The following is a 25,227-nucleotide window of genomic DNA, read 5'->3' as shown; positions in this document are numbered from 1 at the left end:
ACTGTGGGCAGGAATCCCTTAGAAGAAACGGAGTAGCCATCATGGTCAACAGAACAGTCTGAAATGCAGTACTTGGATGCAATCTCAAAAACGACAGAATGATCTCTGTTCATTTCCAAGGCAAACCAAACCATTCAGTATCACAGTAATCCAAGTCTATGTCCCGACCAGTAACGCTGAAGAAGCTGAAATTGAATGGTTCTATGAAGACCTACAAGGCCTTTTAGAACTAACACCCAAAAAGATGTCCTTTTCATTATAGAGGACTGGAATGCAAAAGTAGGAAGTCAAGAAACACCTGAAGTAACAGGCAAATTTGGCCTTAGAATACGAAATGAAGCAGGGCAAAGACTAATAGAGTTTTGCCAAGAGAACGCACTGGTCATAGCAAACACCCTCTTCCAACAACATAAGAGAAGATTCTATACATGGACATCACCAGATGGTCAACACCAAAATCAGACTGATTATATTCTTTGCAGCCAAAGATGGAGAAACTCTATACAGTCAGCAAAAACAAGACCAGGAGCTGACTGTGGCTCAGATCCTGAACTCCTTATTGCCAAATTCAGACTGAAATTGAAGAAAGTAGGGAAAACCACAAGAGCATTCAGGTATGACCTAAATCAAATCCCTTATGATTATACAGTGGAAGTGAGAAATAGATTTAAGGGACTAGCTCTGATAGACAGAGTGCCTGATGAACTATGGATGGAGGTTCACGATGTTGTACAGGAGACAGGGAACAAGCCCATCCCCAAGAAAAAGAAATGCAAAAAAAGCAAAATGGCTGCCTGAGGAGGCCTTACAAATAGCTGTGAAAAGAAGAGAAGCGAAAAGCAAAGGAGAAAAGGAAAGATATTCCCATTTGAATGCAGAGTTCCAAAGAATAGCAAGGAGAGATAAGAAAGCCTTCCTCAGCGATCAATGCAAAGAAATAGAGGAAAACAACAGAATGTGAAAGACTAGAGATCTCTTCAAGAAAATGAGAGATACCAAGGGAACATTTCATGCAAAGATGGGCTCGATAAAGGACAGAAATGGTATGGACCTAACAGAAGCAGGAGATATTAAGAAGAGGTGGCAAGAATACACAGAAGAATTGTACAAAAAAGATCTTCTCGACCAAGATAATCACGATGATATAATCACTCACCTAGGGCCAGACACCCTGGAATGTGAAGTCAAGTGGCCCTTAGAAAGCATCACTATGAACAAAGCTAGTGGAGGTGATGGAATTCCAGTGGAGCTATTTCAAATCCTGAAAGATGATGCTGTCAAAGTGCTGCACTCAATATGCCAGCAAATTTGGAAAACTCAGCAGTGGCCACAGGACTGGAAAAGGTCAGTGTTCATTCCAATCCCAAAGAAAGGCAATGCCAAAGAATGCTCAAACTACCGCACAATTGCACTCATCTCACATGCTAGTAAAGTAATGCTCACAATTCTCCAAGCCAGGCTTCAGCAGTACTTGAACCGTGAACTTCCAGATGTTCAAGCTGGTTTTAGAAAAGGCAGAGGAACCAGAGATCAAAGTGCCAACATCTGCTGGATCATCGGAAAAGCAAGAGAGTTCCAGAAAAACATCTATTTCTGCTTTATTGACTATGACAAAGCTTTTGACTGTGTGGGTCACAATAAACTGTGGAAAATTCTTAAAGAGATGGGAATATCAGACCACCTGACCTGCCTCTTGAGAAACCTGTATGCAGGTCAGGAAGCAACAGTTAGAACTGGACATGGAACAACAGACTGGTTCCAAATAGGAAAAGGAGTACGTCAAGGCTGTGTACTGTCACCCTGCTTATTTAACTTCTATGCAGAGTACATCATGAGAAATGCTGGGCTGGAAGAAGCACAAGCTGGAATCAAGATTGCCAGGAGAAATACCAATAACCTCAGATATGCAGATGACACCACCCTTATGGCAGAAAGTGAAGAGGAACTAAAAAGCCTCTTGATGAAAGTCAAAGAGGAGAGTGAAAAAGTTGGCTAAAGCTCAACATTCAGAAAATGAAGATCATGGCATCTGGTCCCATCACTTCATGGGAAATAGATGGGGAAACAGTGTCAGATCTTATTTTTGGGGCTCCAAAATCAGTGCAGATGGTGACTGCAGCCATGAAATTAAAAGACGCTTACTCCTTGGAAGGAAAGTTATGACCAACCTAGATAGCATATTGAAAAGCAGAGACATTACTTTGCTAACAAAGGTCCATCTAGTCAAGGCTATGGTTTTTCCTGTGGTTATGTATGGATGTGAGAGTTGGACTGTGAAGAAAGCTGAGCGCTGAAGAATTGATGCTTTTGAACTGTGGTGTTGGAGAAGACTCTTGAGAGTCCCTTGGACTGCAAGGAGATCCAACCAGTCCATTCTGAAGGAGATCAGCCCTGGGATTTCTTTGGAAGGAATGATGTTAAGCTGAAACTCCAGTACTTTGGCCACCTCATGTGAAGAGTTGACTCATTGGAAAAGACCCTGATACTGGGAGGGATTGGGGGCAGGAGAAGAAGGGGACAACAGAGGATGAGATAGCTGGATGGCATCACCAACTTGATGGACTTGAGTCTGAGTGAACTCCGGGAGTTGGTGATAGACAAGGAGGCCTGACGTGCTGCAATCATGGGGTGGCAAAGAGTCGGACACGACTGAGCGACTGAACTGAACTGAACTGATTCTGTTATAACACATAGAGAAAGTTCTGAATAAATTTTTTGTGAAATGTTCATTTCTAATTAAAAAAGGTTTATTTTTGAACTTATGATAGACATTAATGATAACTCAAGGTTATAAGCCCTCCAGTCTTTTTGATGTCAAAGAATGCAACTGCAGGGAATTAGAGAAAAAGTGAGGTTTTCAGACAATGCTATTAGAGCGGACTGTCATCAATAACACATTGTAAGGAAAACCACCTAAAAGTCCTTTTACAAAAGTGTATTCTAAGAGAATTAAACAATGTAAAACAAAATAGTTCTGTGGTCCAATATGCTCAGAAAATACTTAATTCAACTAGGTTGGAAAATGCTGATCTAAAGTAGTGAATGGTTCTTAACCTTAGCTATAACAAATCATCTGAGGAACTTAAAAATATGTCCAGGCTCACTAGATTTAATAAATTAAACCTTGGGGTTAGAACCTGGGAATCTGACTTTTAAATAAAGTTCCATGAAAGGTTTTTATATGTACCAGAAAGAAGAAACGGCTTGCTTCTTCAGAGAATAAATCACACAGCAACATCTATCTCTCTCTCTCATGACATCACTTATTAAAAAAAAAAGACGTGATCTTGTTTACAATTTTTCCAACTCTTAGCTCTTATGATTTATCATTTTGCAAAAAGATATTGTATAAACTAATACACAATATATATACAATTGTGGATCTGAAATGTAAAGTACCTTAACGAAACGACAAAGTCTTACAGCGTCTTCCCATTTTGAACTGCTTACATATTCGTGGAGAATAGCAGGATATGGTGATATGCTGATGTGAACCAGAGAGCCATCAGCTCTTCTTATAGTTACTTGATTTCCAACAAAACTCACAATATGGGGGTTTTTACTAAATTCACTGTTGAAAAAAGGCAAAATGCAATTTATATTCTGAGCAAAAAATTTCATACAATTTAAATTTGGGAGCTGATCCCAACATACATATGAAATCTACAATCTCCAAAATGCACCCCAAGAAAGTTAATTCCAGGCAGAATGTATATCTTCAAACAAATATTGGAATCTAACTTGCTATGTACACTTAGAGCAAAATATACAAACATTTTAACATGACAAAAATTATTACATATTTGACAACTATGCCTAAAAGCATTTGAAATGATCTGTTTTCCTAAGAATTAAGGTAAATCACAGAAATGATTAAAGTACTTGGCTTCAGCTTTTGAAAGTGCAAACATTAAAAATTTGATTCCAAGATTATTTTCTCATAATAACAGGAGGTGAATTTTAAGTAAAGAGACTAACTTCTCTTCATTAACTAATTTTTTTATATGATGCCTCTCTGGTTTTGCTAATGTGAGCTTGAATATTAAAAATGAACTCAAAAGAGATATGAAAGTTAAACTAAGATTTGGCGTTGAGAAGCCTTTGTATTTCTAGTTTGCCAAGAATAAGAGATCTCCCTGCTATTTCTTAGAGAATTTAGGAATATAAATACATTTGATTTTCTGAAGAATGTAAAATTTAAAAAAAGACTTTTTAATAAATTTATGTATTTTTTCTATATTTAATATCAATTTTAAAATTCAATTCTAGAGAGACATACATTTCTGAGAGTCTCAAGGTCAATGATAAAATGGGAAAGAGTAAAGGCTGTCATAAAATTGTGTATCACAGAAAAATATTGAGTGCCTAAAATAAAATAATTACACCACATTGAAAAAACTACCTGAGTTACCATTAAACAACAGTAAACCTGAAAATCATATAAGAAAAAATTATATCCATTTAAGAAACATATAAATAAATAGTATTACATCAATACAACACTTTCAACTTCATTCTGTCACTTAAATCTCATTAAATTAGCTTTAGCTGAATAATTTATTAATTAACTAAGTAACATAAAAGATTATTTTGTAGGAATGAAATTAGAAGCAAGAATACAACACTCTGTTGGTTTTATTGATGACAATAAACAATCCCACACAGTAAAACGTTACCTTGCATCCCTTTCATATAATGTTTTAGGCAAAATGTCTCTGTCCACATAAACTGTATTGGGGTAATACCACACTGTAAATCGAGTATCTTGAAGTCCACAAAGGATATTGCACGTATCACTCCACGCCAAAGTATGCACCATTGTTCCTTATTTTAAAAAGAATGTTAATGTATTATTTCCATTATATAAGTATTAAAAACATATCTTTAAAATTAGCTGATGCATAAGACCCCAACTAACTGCTGGTAGGTATGAGTATTTTATGATAGTGAAAACATGTGCAAAAATTCACATAAAAATTTATGGAAATATTTGAGCATTTTACCCAGAACCATTATATTTTCAATCTACATGTCTTTTTTTCAATGCCACTTTAGTTGCAGCAGCTAAAGACTTGCTATCAAAATGGAATTAAATAGCTAAGAAATGTTAGGAGACCAAAGCATTATTCACAGATTCATTCAAACAAGCTATTTAGTATAATATAAAGAGTAGATCTAAGAATACTGAAAATAATAAACAATTTAAATGTATTACAATTATTTTACCAAGTTTGATAATCTGTTCTTCCTTCCCAAATCGTTTCACTGAAGTGATATAGAGATCTCTATTTTTATCAATGAAAGCAATTTTTCTATCATTGGTGAGTCCCTTTTGATCCAGGGCAATTTCCAAAACTTCATTCTAAAATTTTTAAAGAATGAAAATTCTGGATTAGTTTTAGTATTTACATCAGATTATTTTAATTGTTTACTTACAAGAACATATGTTTATTTAAAGATCAATTAAATATCATTTACCTACTTATAATGGTAAAATGTCCCTGCTAAATAACTTAACTGCTAATATACAAATAATTCAAAAGCTAAAGTGTAATTACTTTTTTAATTTACAAGGGAAAAATGCCCATTAGAACATCATAAAATAATGTAATCTTTTAAACTCTATAAGCTGAAATACACTTCCATTTGTGTCCATCATTTGGGCACAAGTTAAACAAATTTTGATACGTCCATAAAATGTTATACTTATGGCAGGAAGAAGGACTGCATAAGTACTTTTATCTATTGATATGGAAAAATTTCCAGAAATAGAATGCTGCATGAGAAAAGCAAAGTGCAGACTTATATGTCATCTTTTTGTAAAAGAAAGAGAAAGGAACATATACCCATTTTGTCCATGTACGCACTAAAAACCTCTGGAAGGGTAACAGGAGATTAATAATGATGGCTACTTATTCGGCGGAAAGGAACTAAACTGACAGGTGCAGCAGGAATAGTTTTTCACTGACTGCTTTTCCATGTCTGAACCACTGAATGTATTTGTTATTCAACTAATAATTACAAAAAGGAGACAATAAAAACAGGGTGACACTTCACTAGTAGCACTGAACAATAAAGTTAAAAAATCTTTAAACCCTAATATATCACTTATTGGAGGATAACTCAATGGAATGGTGCCATTTATTTGTTCTAAGGCTAAAAGTCAGAAACTAATAAACAGCTCGCAATTCAGGATTTTTTTTTTTCAGTTTAACTACAGTCTTAAAACCTAAAAAAAAGGGCTAGAACAGGTCAATGGGAAAAGTGTAAGCTGTATTGATGTATAAACACATTTTTATTTACTGATACTATATGTGCTAAAAGTTTAACCAAGATAGAACATTTTATTGAAAAGCAGTAAAGAGGGACTTCTCTGGTGGTCCAGTGGTTAAAAATCCACCTGCCAATGCAGGGGACATGAGTTCGATCCCTGGTCCAGAAACTAAGAATCCACATGCTGTGGGGTAACGAACTCACAACTACTGAGCCCATGCACTGCAATTACTGAAGTCCATGTGCCTTAACTAGAGAAAGCCCGTGCACAGCAATGAAGAATGAGCACAGTCAAAAATACATAAAACAATAATTTTTAAAAAAGGAGTAAAGAGCTTGAACAAAAACATATGTCAGATTCTTTCCATTAATTTGCATATATATAGCTTTCCATTACAGAATTTAATAGTGCTTAGTCTTTAGGACATTTTTAGGCAAAATACTCTAAGAATTTACACTGGTTTTAAATATAAAACTAATCTCCATGTTTTCCTCCTTAAAATGAAAACATTAATTTTGCTCCTAGTGTTTTGTTTTTAATTTTTGTTTTCTGGCCACACCATGGAGCACATGGAACTTTGCCAATTAGGGATCAAACCCATGCTCCTTTCAATGGACGTGCAAAGTCTTAACCACTGGACTACCAGGGAGGTCTGAAAACATTAATTTTGAAAAGAAATAAATAACTATTTACATTAAACATAGCTAATATCCATCACCTTATGAGAAAGAAACTTCCCGTCTCCCATTGGTTTTCCAGTTGATGCCTCAAAGAGGAAGATTACTTGAAAAAAAGTAAAGCATTAATTACCACATTACATTAGAATTTTTACTGGCAAATTTCTATGGAGCTATCATAATCCTAATGAGACATTATTTAACTCTTTGGACCACAGCATACCTATCAGCACTGAAGAGCAGCAGCCATCAAATTCCTAGTTAGTAATAAGGTCATATTTCTCAGTGGAACCAAACACGTCTTCCTAAATATACATTCCCTAATTAGAATTATTATTAATGGTATGGAATCAATGTACCACAGGATCAAAAATGGCAAGTCCAAATCTGGATGCAGTTTGTAATTTTCATAACTCTGATTTAGACCAACATAACAACCCAATCATTTCACAAAGGAAAGATGTATTGAATGCCTACTATACTACCAGGAAATTATGTAGTGATGAGTTCCCTGTGGTCAGTACACTACTGTGTGATAATTTGTGTGGTCTTTGTCTTGGGTTCCTGACACAGGTCTTCCACAACCCTTGGAATTTTCTGAGTCACAGGAATGTCTTTGTTATGCTAATAGAGAGAATCTGGGTGATTCCTTAGATAGCTTCAGGATAGCTATAGGGTCACCAGAAAGACCAAGCATATGATTATAGAGTTTGGACTTTCAATTCCCTGAAATAGGTTTTTGTGTGCTCAGTCGCACCTGACTCTTTGCAACCCTATGGACTGTAGCCCACCAGACTCCTCTGTCCATGGGATTTTTTTTTTTAACTTTACAATATTGTATTGGTTTTGACATATATCAACATGAATCCTCCACAGGTATACACGTGTTCCCCATCCTGAACCCTCCTCCCTCGTACCATCCCTCTGGGTCGTCCCAGTGCACCAGCTCCAAGCATCCAGTATCGTGCATCGAACCTGGACTGGCGACTCGTTTCATATATGATATTACACATGTTTCAATGCCATTGTCCCAAATCATCCCACCCTCTCCCTCTCCCACAGTCCAAAAAATTGTTCTATACATCAGTGTCTCTTCTGTTGTCTCATGTCCATGGGATTTTTGAGGCAAGAATACTGGAGAGGGTTGCCATTTCCTCCTCCAGGGGATCTTCCCAACCCAGGTACTGAACCTGAGTCTCAGGCGGATTCTTTACCACTGAGCAACTTGATGTTCAACCTCACTACACTGATGCAAAGGCTCTTGCCTGGATCATCAGTGACTCATACGGTGCCAAATCAGAGTCTATTTTTAGTCAAGAATCTACTTTTAGTCTTGACCTCCCAGGAGCACTGGATACTCCTGACCATCCTTTCTTGAAACTCCTATGTGCGCTACCAAAAAAACAGTTTTCTCCTGATTCTTTCCTATTTTGGACCATCGCTTATTCTCTTTTTGCTAGTTCTTCCTTCTTTGGTGATCCTTGTTCCTAGGTTTTGTTTTAGGTCACCTTTTCATGCTATATACTTTTCTGGATTATTTTCATGACATCAATCATTATCTAAAAAATGATAATTCAAAGTTCTCTATTTCCAACCCTATCTTTCTCAGATATTCTGAGTAGGCCAAGTTGTAAAAATTATTGGAGATATGTACTGAAGAAGCCAGGAACAAAAGCTGCCTCTGCTCCTTCTCTGTTTCATCAAAGGTTTCTCCTAGTGTCATAAGTGACAGAGATATTGCCCACTACTTTTTGCTCTTTGAAGACTGTCAGTGCTTTAGTGATTCTCTTTAATTCCCAAATTACTCCAGCTTAAGATTTATCTCCAATAGAGTTATTTCATATAACTGAACACACACAAAGAATTACAAAAAGACAGAAGTGACACGAGTAGTCAGCAAAAAAAATTGGACAATTTATACAGATCATAAAACTGCTAATATATGTATAACATATTTAATTTCCAGAGGATCATACTTTTAGTATATTAATTTATAGCTGTTAATAAACCTTAGGATGTTAAGTTTGAGGTCACTGGCTATATTCACAGAGAAAATCATGTCTTCACAATAAGTTATGTTCTAAAATTGCCAATCTAGCTGTTAAAAATGAAAAAGAAAAATACTGTTATAGAATTTTTAACTAAGTATAGAAACAAAAATAGAAAAATTTAACTTCTACTTTAAAAAATGCTTTGGGTGTAACTAAGCCCAGTTATTTTCACAGCTATATAAACTAACTTTTAAAAAAAAGTAAGTTTTCCATCCTTTTGTTGACTGCACATATTATAAACAGCTGGAGGTGTATGGATGAATTTGTCTAATTTCCACAACTGGAGGTGGCCCTGATTCAGTGGCCACCTGAAGTGGGAGGCTGGACCTGTATTTTAATTTTAATACGCAACAGAAACTGGCAGATTGGACAACTATGGAGCTGGGAGCTGAAAGAGTTGCTTCTAAACCTTAGTAACTGCTCTCTAACTTCGCCTTCCTCTACCCAGACTTTCGTTTCAAAGAATCGTTCACAATGACATCATAGTGAATCCATGCAAGGTGGATGAGGAGAATAAGCAAGTTAAAAGCAATACTCCTACTCCTTAATCATAAGGAGTACCTACCTTAATCATATGTACCTCTACTCCTTAATCATAATCAAATGCACTTAACACGCATTAATTGAGCACCTACTATAACGTAAGACCACTAGGCCTGGTTCAAAGAATCCTGCCTGTAAACGAACTCCCAAGTCAGGAAGGAACCACTGATTTCATACATGAATGGTCCTCGTGAAAGAAAATTTTTACAGGTTAAAGATTCCAGGTACTTCAATTGTGCTTTCTATTGTTAGTGTATATCTCTATCTGCTGCTGCTGCTGCTAAGCCGTTTCAGTCGTGTCCGACTCTGTGCGACCCCATAGATGGTAGTCCACTAGGCTCCCCCGTCCCTGGGATTCTCCAGGCAAGAGTGGGTCGCCATTTCCTTCTCCAATGAATCAAAGTGAAAAGTGAAAGTGAAGTCGCTCAGTTGTGTCCGACACTTAGCCACCCCATGGACTGCAGCCTACCAGGCTCCTCCGTCCATGGGATTTTCCAGGCAAGAGTACTGGAGTGGGTTGCCACTGCCTTCTATCTAGCCTTCAGTAATTACTAGTTTCTTTAAACATAAGAAAACTATTTTCCTTCTCACTTTTCTATCAGTTCTACAATAATTTAAGTTTTAGTTTTTAAAATTTTCTGTTTATGGCAGGATGATATAACATGATTATTTTGTTCAACAAAGTTTATGTAAGTAAAACATAATTTATTTGCATGTAAATCCATAACTCTGAAAATATTCATAATTCTTTTTTTTTTTTTATCTTCCCACCCTCTCCCTCTCCCACAGAGTCCATAAGACTGTTCTATACGTCAGTGTCTCTTTTGCTGTCTTGTATACAGGGTTATCGTTACCATCTTTCTAAATTCCATATATATGCGTTAGTATACTGTATTGGTGTTTTTCCTTCTGGCTTACTTCACTCTGTATAATAGGCTCCAGTTTCATCCACCTCATTAGAACTGATTCAAATGTATTCTTTTTAATGGCTGAGTAATCATAATTCTTTTTGACTCTAAAATTCTATGAATTATCAATGGCTTAAATAATAATGAAATATGTTTCAGATGTGAATTAACTATAGGAAAATTCAGAATAAGGTATATTCAGTTGGAAACATACATACCTTATTATAGCTTCCATCTAAAATATGTGATGTTGAATAAGGAAAGTATAGAAACTTCATAGGGATCACTGGGATTTTCAAATTTAAGTTTACTGAAGACAAAAATCTGACTTCCAAATTATTAACAATTACACTCCCATCTTAAATCTGTCTGCTGTCTAGATTCTGCTTTATTTCATTTCATTTCATTCTCTTTACTCTCTTTTAGACAGGAAGGAAGTCCTTTAAAAACAAAACAATTACCAAATGTCCTCTCTCAGAGAATGCCTGAGGCATAAAGAGGCATAAAACTAGAGAATAGCTCTGTTTAGGAGAATTATCTTTTCTACCAGAATGAGAGGTGATGCTATCTTAAAGTACTGAAAATTTAAAAGTGGGACAGTTTTCTAGCTCCAAAATTAGGTGTTCCATGAACTAACAAAATTAACAGCCAGCTCATACCTTTTTTTAACATATTTATTTAGTAATATGTATTAACAGAGAAGAACAATTATTCTGTATCTTACCACTAGGCTTTAAGGATACCTCACTCTCACTCTCACCTCACTAGTTCTTTTTCCTCTTACTCATTTCTAAATATTGATGCGCTCAGCCACTGGTCTTCTCTGTCTATATTCACTTTCTAGGTGACTTTATCATGCCATGGCACCATCTACACATCAATGACTCCCAGATTCATATCTCATCTCCAACTCTCTGCTGAGTCCTGGATTTGTTTATTTCATTGTTTCCTCTCCAACCCCTCTTGAACATCTAGAAAGTATTTAAACTTATCATGACAAAAACAGAACTCTGGGTTTGTGTGACCTACTCAAAACTTCCTCATTCCCCATCTTTCATTCACTCAGGAAAAATTTTAGGATAATATGCTTGTCTTCACTCTCTCATGCCAGCATCTTTACCATGGCCAAGTCTTTACATGATCTGGCTGCTACTTATCTAACTTTGTGTCTTCTCCTATCTCACTCTGCTTAGTTCATGTTGACCTAGTCCTAAAGCCTTGTTCCTTTTAAATATCAATCATTCCCACCATTGCATTTCTTTTCCTATAGTCATTGCCCTGCCCCAGCTCTAGAATTCTCTATGCCCTCACCCTGCATTAATTTTCTTCACAGCATGTATCATTAGTTGACTGTATTTGCTTGATTATTTGGTTTTTTTATGCACTTTTGTATCCTCAACTTCTAGAAGACTACTTGGCACATAGGAAGCACTCAATATTATTTGTTGGATACGTGTTATGATACAGCATTGCCTTAAAAAAAGTTTTACTCATACTGTGGCATTCCAAAACACCTGACATACTTAAATTTATTTATAAACAGTAATGTGGCCTAAATTTTTATATGAAAATCAAAAATTATTTGTAACTTTCTCCTTCTTTAGTTTAAAAATATGTAAGTATAAAAAATACATGAATATACATAAGCAAAATAAATAGTACAATGAAGCACAACATTTACTATGTTACTAAATAAAGAAAAAGGAAATACTTTCAATAAACTTAAAAATTAACATACATTTTTAGGACTCACAGTCTTGAATTAAAACTATACCAACAGCTACTGAATATATAGATTTACTTCTTACAACTAAGCTTTGATGTTGTGACAATATTTATTTGTTCCATCAACTGGAAATGATACTACAACTTTAGTTCTTTAATTCATGATTAGGACAAATTAGAATTAGAATTCATGATTAGGACAAATTAGGACAAATTAGCTCATCATTCTTCCATATAAAGTCAATATATTAATAGATGAGAAAATGAAAGTCAATTGATGAAAATTTTAATAAATTTCATTGAAAATTATAAAAATGCACTTACTTTTTTCATCAGCTTTGTCTTTTATTGCTATGGTATCATTACTCAGAGAGACAGTCTGTGCATTTAGAATATCTGTTCTCATTCCAGGAAATTTTGGAGAGGAAAGGAAGCGCCCTTCATAAGAATATAAATAGATACCACCACCATCTACAAGAAGAAAATGTCTAAAAAATACAGAATAAAGATGCATTCTCAAGTAGGATTTACTATAATTTCATTTTCATATTAGAAAATATTTTATGCTTTGGAAATATCTAAATCTTACAATTAAAACAATAATAAGACATAGATATATAAAGAACGAAATATAAAAACAACCTGAAAAGTCAACACTTGGTTGTTCTGATTTGTTTCCTAGGCCTTTGTTGTTTGATGGAGGTAGGAAAAGAAAAATGAAAATGTTCATAATCACCACCCTATAAAGTTTTGATTCCTTTAATATTATAATTCATTTCCTTTCCTAAAGAAGCATATCTATACAAAAGCAATAAATAATCATGTAATTTACAATTCAGTGAATCTTTTAATGACAGACTCTATTTGTTTTATGAAGCAGTATTAACACATATTTTACAATTAAAGATTATGCTAAGGATCATTAAATTACAGTATTAGATTAAATACTAGGCAGAGTCCTAAACAGTGAAAACAACTTAAAAATTAACATCACAGTGAGCATTTATTAAAATAAGAAGCTTTGATTTTAAAATAATACAGTAATCATGAATAAATGTATTCATATCTAAAAATCTGTTTTTAATATCAGTAGTTGGGTTCATTTGCTGTGATGACAGCTCTGTTAAAGGCATAGTATCCTGTGTTGTTTATTTTTTAAGTCAAAAATGTAAACATTTTATGGCTGCTATTTTTTCCTTTGAATTTTTAAGAACATTACAAAAAAACAATTCAAATAATACAGAGAAATTAAAAGATCTCTTGCAATCTTCTTACCTCCGTAGAGATAACTTATGGCAAAGTATGGATAGATCTTAATTAACTCTTTCCTGATGGACATTTATTTTATTTCAAATTATTCATTCTTAAAGAATGTCTAAGGTATATACACATCTCTGTATGTTTACATCGCTTATTTCCTTAGTATAAATCCTAAAAATGCAATAATTGGATCAAAGGGCATATACTTTTAAAAATTTAACATATGTTGTTAAACTCCCCTTTAAAAGGTTTACTGATTTACACTCATACTATTGCTATATCGGAGAGTCTGTTTCTTCAAAGCTGAACATATTATGACTTCTTAAAACTTTATGTTCAAGCTATTAATATCCTTGATTCAGAACTTTTTTTTTTTTTGGATCACACCACACAGCTTATGGTATCTTAGTTCTCCAACTAGGGATTGAACCTGGGCCCTCAGCAGTGAAAGAGCCAAATCCTAACCACTGGGTGGCCAGGGAATTCCCCAGAACTATTTCTTGATTCAAGAATTGCTAACTGTTCCTTTTTGCTGTGGAAACCATTAGGAAATAAACATCAAGACAAACAAAAGTTAGTATATAATGAACACCAAAAATGTACACTTGAATTAAATGAATACTTGAGTACTGCTGCGTGGCTTATTTAATTGAAGGATTTGGCCCTTACACATTATGAAAACAATATTTGCTAATGTTGACAAGTGACACATCATACTAGTATATATTCTTTTTTTGTCTCAGTAATAAAAGCATTTTCTCTTCTAAACAACACACTAAAGTTTTAACTTCCTGTGAATAAACACTATTCCAAGGGGCAAACATTTCTAATGTACAAATATGGCCAGCAATGGTTAGTAAATAAAATATTCTTTAATTATCTAATCATTTACGCTATTAACATATGACTTTACCAAGAGCATATTCAATACGCATTTATAAATACTGTATAAAGAAATAAATTTATTTGGAACTATTCAAGTAAAAAAGAATTTCAAAAATATGGTTTTTTAGATAGCTGACATCTTACCTTTTAACTAGCAAAGATGTCTTTTTATTTGCAAAATTAACCATATCAATCAATCAATCAATCAATCACTGGTTCAATATCATTAAACAGTTGGTAGAAAATCTGATACAATTATTTTCTTGATCACTCAGGGTCGTCAATATGATGATCATACTCTTTAGCAACTATGCAACTGATAGCTTTGATACTTAGGAGAATGTTGGTGCTATGCTTCCACCATCTTTCCAGCCCTTAGTCAGACAGGCACAGAGACACTTCTGGAAGTAACATTGAAATGGCTGCCCAAGGAGAACCCCAAGTTCAGTTCAAACTTGTTTTGGTTGGTGATAGTGGTACTGGAAAAACTACATTCATGAAATGTCATCTGACTGGTGAATTTGAGAAGAAGTATGTGGCTACCTTGGGTGTTAAGGTCCATCCTTTCGTGTTCCATACCAACAGAGGACCGATTAAGTTCAGTGTATGGGATACAGCTGGTCAGGAGCAGTTTGGTGGACTGAGAGATGGCTATTATATACAAGCTCAGTGTGCCATTGTAATGTTTGATGTAACATCAAGAGTTAACTTACAAGAATGCACCTAACTGGCACAGAGATCTGGTATGAGTGTGTGAGAACATCCCGACTGTGTTGTGTGGCAACCAAGTGGATATTAAGGACAGAAAGGTTAAGGAAAAGTCAACTGTCTTCCACTGAAAGAAGAATCTTCAGTACTATGACATTTCTGCCAAAAGTAACTACAACTTTGAAAAGCCCTTCCTCTGGTTTGCTAGAAAAGTGATCAGGACCCTAACTTGGAGTTTGTTGCCATGCCTGCTCTTGCCCCGCCAGAGGTGGTCATGGCCCCAGTCTTGGCAGCACAGCACGGGCACGATTTAGAGGCTGCTTAGACAACTGCTCTCCCAGATGAAGATGACGACCTGTGAGAAAGTGAAGCTGGGGCCCAGTGTCAGAAGTCTAGTATTATAGGCAACTGTCCTGTGATGTCAGTGATGCAGTGTGTTTGCCACTTTATTATATAGCTAAGAAGAACATGTGTTTAATCTTTGGATACGGGAGGAGATGGATGGGCTTTCGAGTGAATATGGCAGTTTAAAAAAAAATACCCTCATTTTTTGGACCTGCATATTTAGGTGTTTCAGAACACAGTTGTTTCCTCCTTGAGTTTCAAATATAAGACTGCTATAGTCACATGACAATATTGAGAGGTGGAATCTTGTTTGTTACTGTCATTCCTATTTCTTTTCGTTTAAAATCAGAATAAAGTTGTGTTTAAAAAAAAATGGCTCTGTGCCATTAGTTTTTCTCCATGCTCCCTTGCCAGCAGTCACTTTCTTCCTGTCATTGTGCCAGATTCTAATAGCCCACCAGCATTCATTATCTGGCTCTTTGTAGAAGGCTATGGGCTTCCCAGGTAGCACAGTGGTAATGAATCCGCCTGCCAATGCAGGAGATGCAGGAGACACAAGTTCAATCCCTGGCTTGGGAAAATATCTCAGAGTAGGAAAAAGCAATCCACTCCAGTATTCTTGCCTGGGAAATCCCATGGACAGAGGAGCCTGGCAGGCTGTGGTACATAAGGGTTGCAAGAGAGTCAGACACAATCTAGCAACTACACAACAACAAATGGGCTAGAAAACCTGATAATAACACTCTCAAGAGCTACCAAGTGGTGAGTAAAGGAATGAGGTAATTAATGGTTTTAGTGAAAAGATTTCATGGGTATCAATCTTAAGTAATTGCAGATTATATTTTCATGCTTTATTCCTGGTTTTATCACGTTTAACTTTCTAACTCTGACCTCTGATTCAGTAGGGTACCACTGTACGTTACAGATTGATTGACCATTTTCATGGAAAAATGTGGGTTCCTGAGTAATAGCTATTACTAATTTACTCCAGTTAATTGGCCCAGAGTTTCTCAGTCCTGTATACACAGAGTCTTGGTAGAGAATATTGTTTTTCAAACTCCAGATCACAACCTAGTAGTGCCTCATAAAATGAATGAACTTCAACCAGTATTTTAAAACAAATACAAGACAGAAAATACAGGAACAATGAGGTCAAAACTATGTTATAGTAATTTGCCTGTTTCATTGTCATTCTCTCATCATTACTGATGTTTACTTGCAATAAGTTTATTCTTATCATTTATAATAAATTGATACCTTTTAAATCTCTCAATTTTACTTTCTAGTATTTTGTTCTTGTTCAGTTCCTAAGTCATGTTTGACTCTTTGTGACCCCACAGACTGCAGCACACCAAGCTCCCCTATCCTTCACTATCTCCCAGAGTTTGCTCAGATTCAAGTCCACTGAGTCAGTGAGGCCATCCTCTGTTGCCCCCTCCTCCTTCTGTCCTCAATCTTTCCCAGCTTCAAGGTCTTTTCCAATGAGTTGACTCTTCATATCAGGAGGCCAAAGTGTTAATAGTTTCAGCTTTAGCATCAGTCCTTCCAATGGCTATTCAGGGTTGATTTCCTTTAGGATTGACTGGTTTGATCTCCTTGCTGTCCAAGGGACTCTAAAGAGTCTTCTCCAGCACCACAGTTCAAAAGCATCAATTCTTTGGCGCTCAGCCTTCATTATGGTCCAACTCTCACATCTGCACTTGACTAACGGAAAAACTATAGCTTTGACTATACGGATCTTTGTCAGCAAAGTGATGTCTTTGCTTTTTAATACATTGTCTAGGTTGTCATAGTATTCCTTCCAAGGAGCAAGAGTCTTTTAATTTCATGGCTTGTAGTCACCATCTGCAGTGATTTTGGAGCCTAAGAAAATAAAACCTGCCACTGTTTCCATTTTTTTTCCCCATCTATTTGCCAAAAAGTGATGGAACCAGATGTCAGGATCTTAGTTTTCTGAATGTTGAGGTTTAAGCCAGCTTTTTCACTCTCCTCTTTCACTTTCATCAAGAGGTTCTTCAGTTCCTCTTTGCTTTTTGCCATTAGGGTGGTATCATCTGCATATCTGAGGTTATTGATATTTCTCCCAGCAATCTTGATTCCAGATTGTGATTCATCCAGCCTGGCATTTTGCTTGAAATACTCTGAATATAAGTTAAATAAGCAGGTTGACAATATACAGGCTTGACGGACTCCTTTCCCAATTTTGAACCAGTCTGCTGTTCCATGTCTGGGTCTAACTGTTGCTTCTTGTTCCACATACAAGTTTCTTAGGAAACAAGTTATGATGGTCCAGTATTCCCATCTCTTTAAGAATTTTCCACAGTTTGTTGGAATCCACACAAAGGCTTTAGCATAGTCAATGAAGCAGAAGTAGATGTTTTTCTGGAATTCTCTAGCTTTTTCCATGTTCCAATGGATGTTGGCAATTTGATCTCTAGTTCTTCTGTCTTGTCTAAATCTAGCTTATACATCTGGAAGTTCTCAGTTCACGTAGTGTTGAAGCCTTGCTTGAAGGATTTCTAGCATAGTAAAGGCCAATACGTATAACCCACATATGGACCTCAATAACTTTAAGGATGTAAAGTTATTTTGTTATTTGAGGATGTAAAGAAATTTTGAGACCAAAAAGTTTTAGAACTACTGATCTAAGAGCTTATTATCGTACTTTTTGTTTTCTTTTAAAATAAATAGAAGAACAGATTGATTTCAGTGTACCAGTGATTTCAGAACATACCATCCTATAAATGGCATGCTTTAAAGAGTACTTTCGGAGAAGGCAATGGCACCCCACTCCAGTACTCTTGCCTGGAACACCCCATGGACGGAGGAGCCTGGTATGCAGTCCACAGGGTTGCTAAGAGTCGGACACGACTGAGCGACTTCACTTTCCCTTTTCACTTTCATGCATTGGAGAAGGAAATGGCAACCCACTCCAGTGTTCTTGCCTGGAGAACCCCAGGGACGGGGGAGCCTGGTGGGCTTCCATCTATGGGGTCGGGCAGAGTTAGACACGACTGAAGCGACTTAGCAGCAGCAGCAGCAGCAAAGAATACTTTACTGCAATTTAAAATATTTTAATCCCAAATTCAATAGTGAAACATGATAAATAAATTACCTTTCTGCTTGCAGAATTAAACTAACAGTTCCTTCCTTGAGATCAAATATAAGTGGTGTATTCCAGTTCTTTGTACTGAAAGACAAATAAAATGGATACTTATTTACACTTAAAATACTTTTTAATAAGTAGATGGGTATTCATTTTAAACAAAGCATCTTTAGTTTCACAGTAACTCTGTATATGATTCTATTATAGCACTTGGTGAGTTGTTCTGAAATAATTCACTTACACATCTGTATACCTGACTAGAAAGTGGAGTCTGTGTTCCCAGCACCTAGCACATAGTAAGTACTCCATAAATGTTTATTCTAGGAACCACAACATGTGAACTGAGGAATCATAAGTTCATGTTCTGTCATTTATTAGCTCTGTGATGTGAGCATGTCATCTAATGTTTCTCTTTCAAAAAATAGTAGCAGCATAGCATAGTGAAAAGAGGATGGGGTTTTTTTGGTCATTATTGTGTAATATTTTATTGCATGGATATGGCACAGTTTGTTTATCTATTCTAACGTTGATGGACATTTGGTTGATTTCAGATTTTGATTCTTATGAATTGTGATGCTATGAACATTCTTTTTTTTATTTATTTTTAATTGAGAGGTAATTGCTTTACAATATTATATTGGTTTCTGCCATATATTAACATAAAATCAGCCATAAGTGTACATATGTCCCCTCCCTCTTGAGAGGATGGGGTTTTGGCTAGACAGATCAGGATTAGAAATCTGTTTTCACCACCTGTCAGCCTTATGATCTTAATAAGCTTAACCTCCTAAACAACAGTTTCATTATTTGTAAAATGGTGATAATGATGTCTTACCTAAAGTATCTAGTTAACTGCCTATTGTGTAGCAGATACTGAACAAAAACTGTAATAACAATAACATGATCACTTTTCCTAACGGTCTCCCAGTGTAAGTGTTGAGCAAATGAAGATTTTTGTGAAACATTCTGTAACTGTAAAATTCTATATACATGTAAGCTATGACTATGCTTACTGAACAAATGGATAAAACAAATGAACAAATAACTCCTATGAGTTTCATGATGTAGTGTGATTCAAAGATAGGGATGGGCAGAAAGGATATTTACAAACTGAAAAACCCATCCTCAAATAATCAAAGTTGCTTGATAGTTTAAAATGTTTTATTATTCCTATATATTCTAAACTTCTCTCAATTACTTTCATAGAACTAATTCTTTAAATCTAATTCTTTAAATCTCATATGCAGATCCAGAAGATGGGGGAAGGGAAAGGTTGCCGTAAGCAGGCACATTGCTGGAAATTAATCACGGCTAACACAGAGCCTGATACCCATTTCAGTAAGTAAATGCATGCATAAAGCCAAATGGTGAATAAACTGTCACTAATAATTAGCAAGTCTGAGGTTCACAGGTATGATAAAGCTACATACTTTTGCACTTTAGAAAAAATATCACACATGCTTCATTTATGCAGTCATTAGAATTAACCTTCATTCTTTGTCAAGACAGCTAAAAAGAACAATGAGTATGAGGGTTTTTTTCTATGTCCCCTTACAAAATATCTGAGATTCTTGACAACTAAGATATATACACATGTCATGGAGATATAAACTCCTTAAACTAAATGTTGATCAGAATAAGGGAATTTTCTATACAACTATTTGAGAAATCAAGTGAAAATTTAACATAGAATGCTCATATGTGATTTTCTTTGGAACTTCTTTCCATATAAACCAGTATATTGTTTGCAGGTTTATTTTTAAAATTAAATTTTTTTATTACTAAAAAAGGAACAACAGTTATTAGGAACTTGGATTCAAATCTCAGCTCTTCCTTTAGTACAGACGTTAAGTAGTTTGACCCAGGGTATTATTAATATTTAATTACCTCTGCATCCTTCAGTTTCTTAATTTTGTAAAATGGGAGTAATGATAATATTCAACACACAGAGTAAATCAGATCATGAACATAAAAGATAGTATAACAGTGCTCAGTAAAGAATGGTTGTTATAATCTAAAATACCAGGTATTTTTATAATAATTTAATGAAATATATTTTGGTATGATGGCTCTCAGTACTACTTCATTTCCTCTACTGTGCACTGGAATTCCACTTTAATAAATATTTTGTACCTTAGTGAATGTCTTGCCAACAAGAGAGGGGAAACAATGTTAAATCAGAAAAGAAAAGCAATTTAATATTTTGATACATATTAACTGGTGTGAGAAAGGTAGTGTGAGAAAAAAATTAAATAACAGCTTCTAAAGCTTTAGTAAATATTTTAAAAAGCAACCTCTCTAATACAAGTAATAATGATATCAATCTTTCAGATTCAAACATTATGTCTTAAATTTCAGTAATTTTGCAATTTCCCACTGGGGAAGCCCAACACAAAGTATACTGAATATATTTTCTTTCATCATTTCTGGACAACTCTGGATTATCAATATGAACGTTTATGATTACCCTGGGCTATGATATTAAGCCTGAACACCTCCTTGTGTCCTTACTGAACATCTTTCAGCCTGCTGTCAGGCTGTAAGCTGTCCTCTCTGCCAATGGTTAGGTGATTCCTTTTCATACCATTTACCGGATGCTCCTAAACTTCTCTGGGCTTTGAAATAAAAGTATACTAAAGTCCTTGAGCTATGAGTAAAATAAGAGAAAGCATTATCCCAGAGAAGGTATTTTGTATTACAAAAGTGATTATTAACCTTTGATGCACAACTATTATATCTATTTTCTCTGCTCATAGCTCACTTTTTATCACTTCTCAGTTAGGAGTAAGTTCAAGATAGGTGACGTTTTTGAGAAAGTTAAGTTTACGCCAAACCATGTTAATATGACAGCTGGAAAATAAATTTTTTTTCATAGACAAAACTCTAGATTTTAAAGAAATGCAAGATGCTTACGAGAACACATAACACTGAAGAGATGTTGAAACAACTAAGTGTGCATAGTTCAAAGAGGCTTTAATGACTCTGTCACGGAATTCCAGTAAATCCACTGCGTCGTTAAGAACGTTACGAACCTAAACAAGGAAAAATGAAATACCAACGAACATTAAAATACATCAAACTTTTAATTAGATAAGTTAGCAAGATTCTGAAACACACCAAAAAAGAAAAAAAAATTAAAAGGCATTCTTGTTATCTAACCATAGAAAGAAGAATTCAATAGGAACCAGGCATAAGATGACATATTTGGGTACAAAAATTGACCAATAAAAGTACAGATACAGAAAAGTTAGAAATCAGTAGAAAATGATCTATAGAGATTTTTAATCTGAAAGCCAACCTGTATGATGTAGCAGTGGTGCAGTGTTAGAACAGTGAAGTATATAGCCAAAGGAGTATAGCTTATAGGAGCTGGAAAGAGATCACATGATTTCTGCTCAAAATAGTAAGAATATCTCTTTCTAGGGCTAGGTTTTACTTTAAAATTTAAGTTCTAAAAAAGAGATATAATAACTTCAAAAATCAAAAGTGGAGTAGGAGGTGTTAGTAAAGAAACTGACTGCATAGTGAAGAAGCCAAGCTGCACAGAGGGGTGGAAAATGTTTCCATATGTAAAAATACAGAGATAACATATAAGAAAACTAAGCACCAACTAACAAACAGAGATGTGCCCATGACAGTCAAAACTGTTATAAAAGTTTGTTAACTGAATAAAGTTTACAAGGATTTTAAAGTTTGGCAATACCAGCCAAAAATTTTGAAATTGACAGATAATCTACAACAAATTAAAAAATACATTGGGCAAGAAAAATTTATGAAATCTCCAGTTAATACCAGAAGATATTAAATTAAGAGGTAAAAAATTGAGAGAGATTAATTATACCTAGAAGTTAATACTTCTCTAAATTTCCATCAATTATCATCTTTCTAAATTGATATGACAATTATAGTATTAATGAAGAATAAAAGGCTATGAAAAAAAATAGGAAGATAAAGTCAAACTTCTTACAAGTACTTCCTCAAAGTACTTATATCTATAAGGCATATATTTTTATTACCTATTCCCTAACTCCTATCCCTATCAGTCATTACCATGCCAAGAGATAGCAGAATTATATACACATATAATCCTTGACCTAGCAATCTTACTTCTAGAATTCTATACCAAAATAAACAGGCAAAATTATGAAATAACATACAAATAGGCTCTTACTACATACATCACTACTGGTAATAGCAAAAGACTGGAAACAACCCAAATGTGTATCAATAAGGGATAGGCTGAATAAACTACATTCACAGAGTAGAATAACACATAGCTATAAAAAGGACTGAGTAATATCTATGGAGTGATCTCCACAGATCGCTATGATACCCACTATATAGATATCCACTATTTATTGTAAAATAAAAAGTGCAAGATGCAAAAAAGTATGTATAGTATGATACTTTTTATCTTATAAAGGGAAGGCTATGAAGATATATAGATTTATTCATATTAAAAAAACAAAAAATGTAAAACAATATTCAGCAATAATATTGAGATTATTATTTTAAATTATATTTTAGGGTATATTCTAGAATATATTAATGTCTTTAGGAGCCAAAATTTTCTTGTAAGAGAAAAGAACCGCATATAAAACAAATCAGAAGTAAAATACCATAATCTTGAATTTGAACTTGAAACCTCAGTACATACTCATGATATATTTTTATCGGTCAAAAAGTACATTTTAGCTAGGAGTAAGGATCAAACCAATAGCAATGAGCATACCTAGAACTTGGATCATGGTCTCCCGGTAGCATTCCCCTCCAAAAGGAACAAAGGCTTCTTTAAAAAATGGCTGATTCCAAGTTTGGAATAGGAAATGTATAAAAATGAAATTTTTTTTATTTTATTTTATTTTATTTTTTATTTTTTGGGTGTGGAGAAAAGGGAACCCTCTTACACTGTTGGTGGGAATGCAAACTAGTACAGCCACTATGGAGAACAGTGTGGAGATTCCTTAAAAAACTGGAAATAGAACTGCCTTATGATCCAGCAATCCCACTGCTGGGCATACACACTGAGGAAACCAGAAGGGAAAGAGACACGTGTACCCCAATGTTCATCGCAGCACTGTTTATAATAGCCAGGACATGGAAGCAACCTAGATGTCCATCAGCAGATGAATGGATAAGAAAGCTGTGGTACATATATACAATGGAGTATTACTCAGCCATTAAAAAGAATACATTTGAATCCGTTCTAATGAGGTGGATGAAACTGGAGCCTATTATACAGAGTGAAGTAAGCCAGAAGGACAAACGCCAATACAGTATACTAACGCATATATATGGAATTTAGAAAGATGGTAACGATAACCCTGTATACGAGACAGCAAAAGAGACACTGATGTATAGAACAGGCTTATGGACTCTGTGGGAGAGGGAGAGGGTGGCAAGATTTTGGAGAATGGCATTGAAACATGTGAAATGTCATGTATGAAACGAGATGCCAGTCCAGGTTCAATGCACGATGCTGGATGCTTGGGACTGGTGCACTGGGACGACCCAGAGGGATGGTATGGGGAGGGAGGAGGGAGGAGGGTTCAGGATGGATTTTCTTTTATAAATAAAAAAAATAAAAATAAAAATGAAATTTTTTATACATTTTTTTTATACATTTAATATCTTATCAGAAATGCAAGCAAGCTATTAAAATCATCCCAAATGAACAAAGGAGTCAACTGGGCAAAGATGGAACATTCGAGCATTAAAGAGAATAATGACTGCAATGGATTGAAATATACCAAAATTTTTAAATCTGTAAGTTTATAATAACATCATCATCAACATCAACAAAGAAACTCATTGGGAATGCCAGGAAATGAACTCATTATTTGAAAACTGATAAATAAAGGAAAATACTCAGAATTTGTCTTACTTCAGGGTAACAAATAGTTGATTAGGCAAAGTCTATTATAGAAGGATTTTAGCTAACAAATGTAGAAGGAATGACAGAATCACAAGATGCAACTCCTGATGAGACACGGTTCTAAATAAGTACCATCCTTGACTGCTAAAAATATTAAAGTAAAAACCTAATGGGAAACTATATGACAGGTGAATCAGACTTGTAACACCTAAACACACTGATCAATCTCATCATAGTTAAAAGAGAGATAAGAAGACATTATGTGTCTCGAGACAACAGGAAGTACACAGCATCACGTACAAAGTATTCTTTATATATTTATCAAAGCTCTAAATCTAATCACGAGTATACAGGAAATACAGGAGCTAAATAAAAATGTTACATGTAATCATACCACAAGGATGCAAACAGAGGAATGTGGGAAATCCAAAAGAACAAATGACTTGGTTTCTTAAACAAACAAACAAATAAATGAAGAGGAATTGTTCCAGATTTCAAAAGACTGAAGAGAAAAATGAACCAAATGTAATGTGGGACTTTGTTTCCTAATACAAACCAACCAACCATAAATGTATGTATTAGAAAACAGCTAAAGAAATGGGACAGACTTAGGAGACAACTAGAGAAATGTGAAATATTTACTATGTTAAAATAAAAATAGTCCTTATCTTTGAGACTTTTTTTAAAAAGTCTTAATAAAAAGAAAGAAAAAGACACTGATAACATTTGCTTCACTCTGATGAATGTGGGAAATGACTGAAAAGGGAGTAGTAGTCTGATGGTAGGTGATTCAAAGGAGCTGGAATCCTTTAAGGAAGAAGTTACTGTGGTCTGGGTTCACCAATGAGGGGTTAGGAGACACCTATATGA

The 25,227-nt window shown here is 35.0% G+C and overlaps 1 protein-coding gene and 1 pseudogene across 8 annotated transcripts in view; one reads left to right on the top strand and one right to left on the bottom strand.

Moving 5' to 3' along the window:
* IFT80 (intraflagellar transport 80) overlaps window positions 1-25,227 on the bottom strand; it is a 131,808-nt gene that overhangs the window by 25,534 nt on the left and 81,047 nt on the right. For all 8 annotated transcript variants that reach the window (XM_059880745.1, XM_059880741.1, NM_001098959.1 and 5 more), the window contains 7 exon segments: window positions 21,396-21,514; window positions 18,492-18,566; window positions 12,503-12,666; window positions 6,993-7,057; window positions 5,227-5,362; window positions 4,677-4,824; window positions 3,400-3,571 (listed from right to left, as the gene is read on the bottom strand). In XM_059880745.1, coding sequence (XP_059736728.1) covers window positions 3,400-3,571; window positions 4,677-4,824; window positions 5,227-5,362; window positions 6,993-7,057; window positions 12,503-12,666; window positions 18,492-18,566; window positions 21,396-21,514 — 879 coding nt within the window.
* Window positions 14,734-15,392, top strand: LOC104970985 (GTP-binding nuclear protein Ran-like; annotated as a pseudogene).

The sequence above is a fragment of the Bos taurus genome, chromosome 1, assembly GCF_002263795.3.
Source record: "Bos taurus isolate L1 Dominette 01449 registration number 42190680 breed Hereford chromosome 1, ARS-UCD2.0, whole genome shotgun sequence".
NCBI classification, from domain to species: Eukaryota; Metazoa; Chordata; class Mammalia; order Artiodactyla; family Bovidae; genus Bos; species Bos taurus.
The sequence above is the reverse complement of the archived record's forward strand: the minus strand, read 5'-3'. Positions and strand labels throughout refer to the sequence as shown.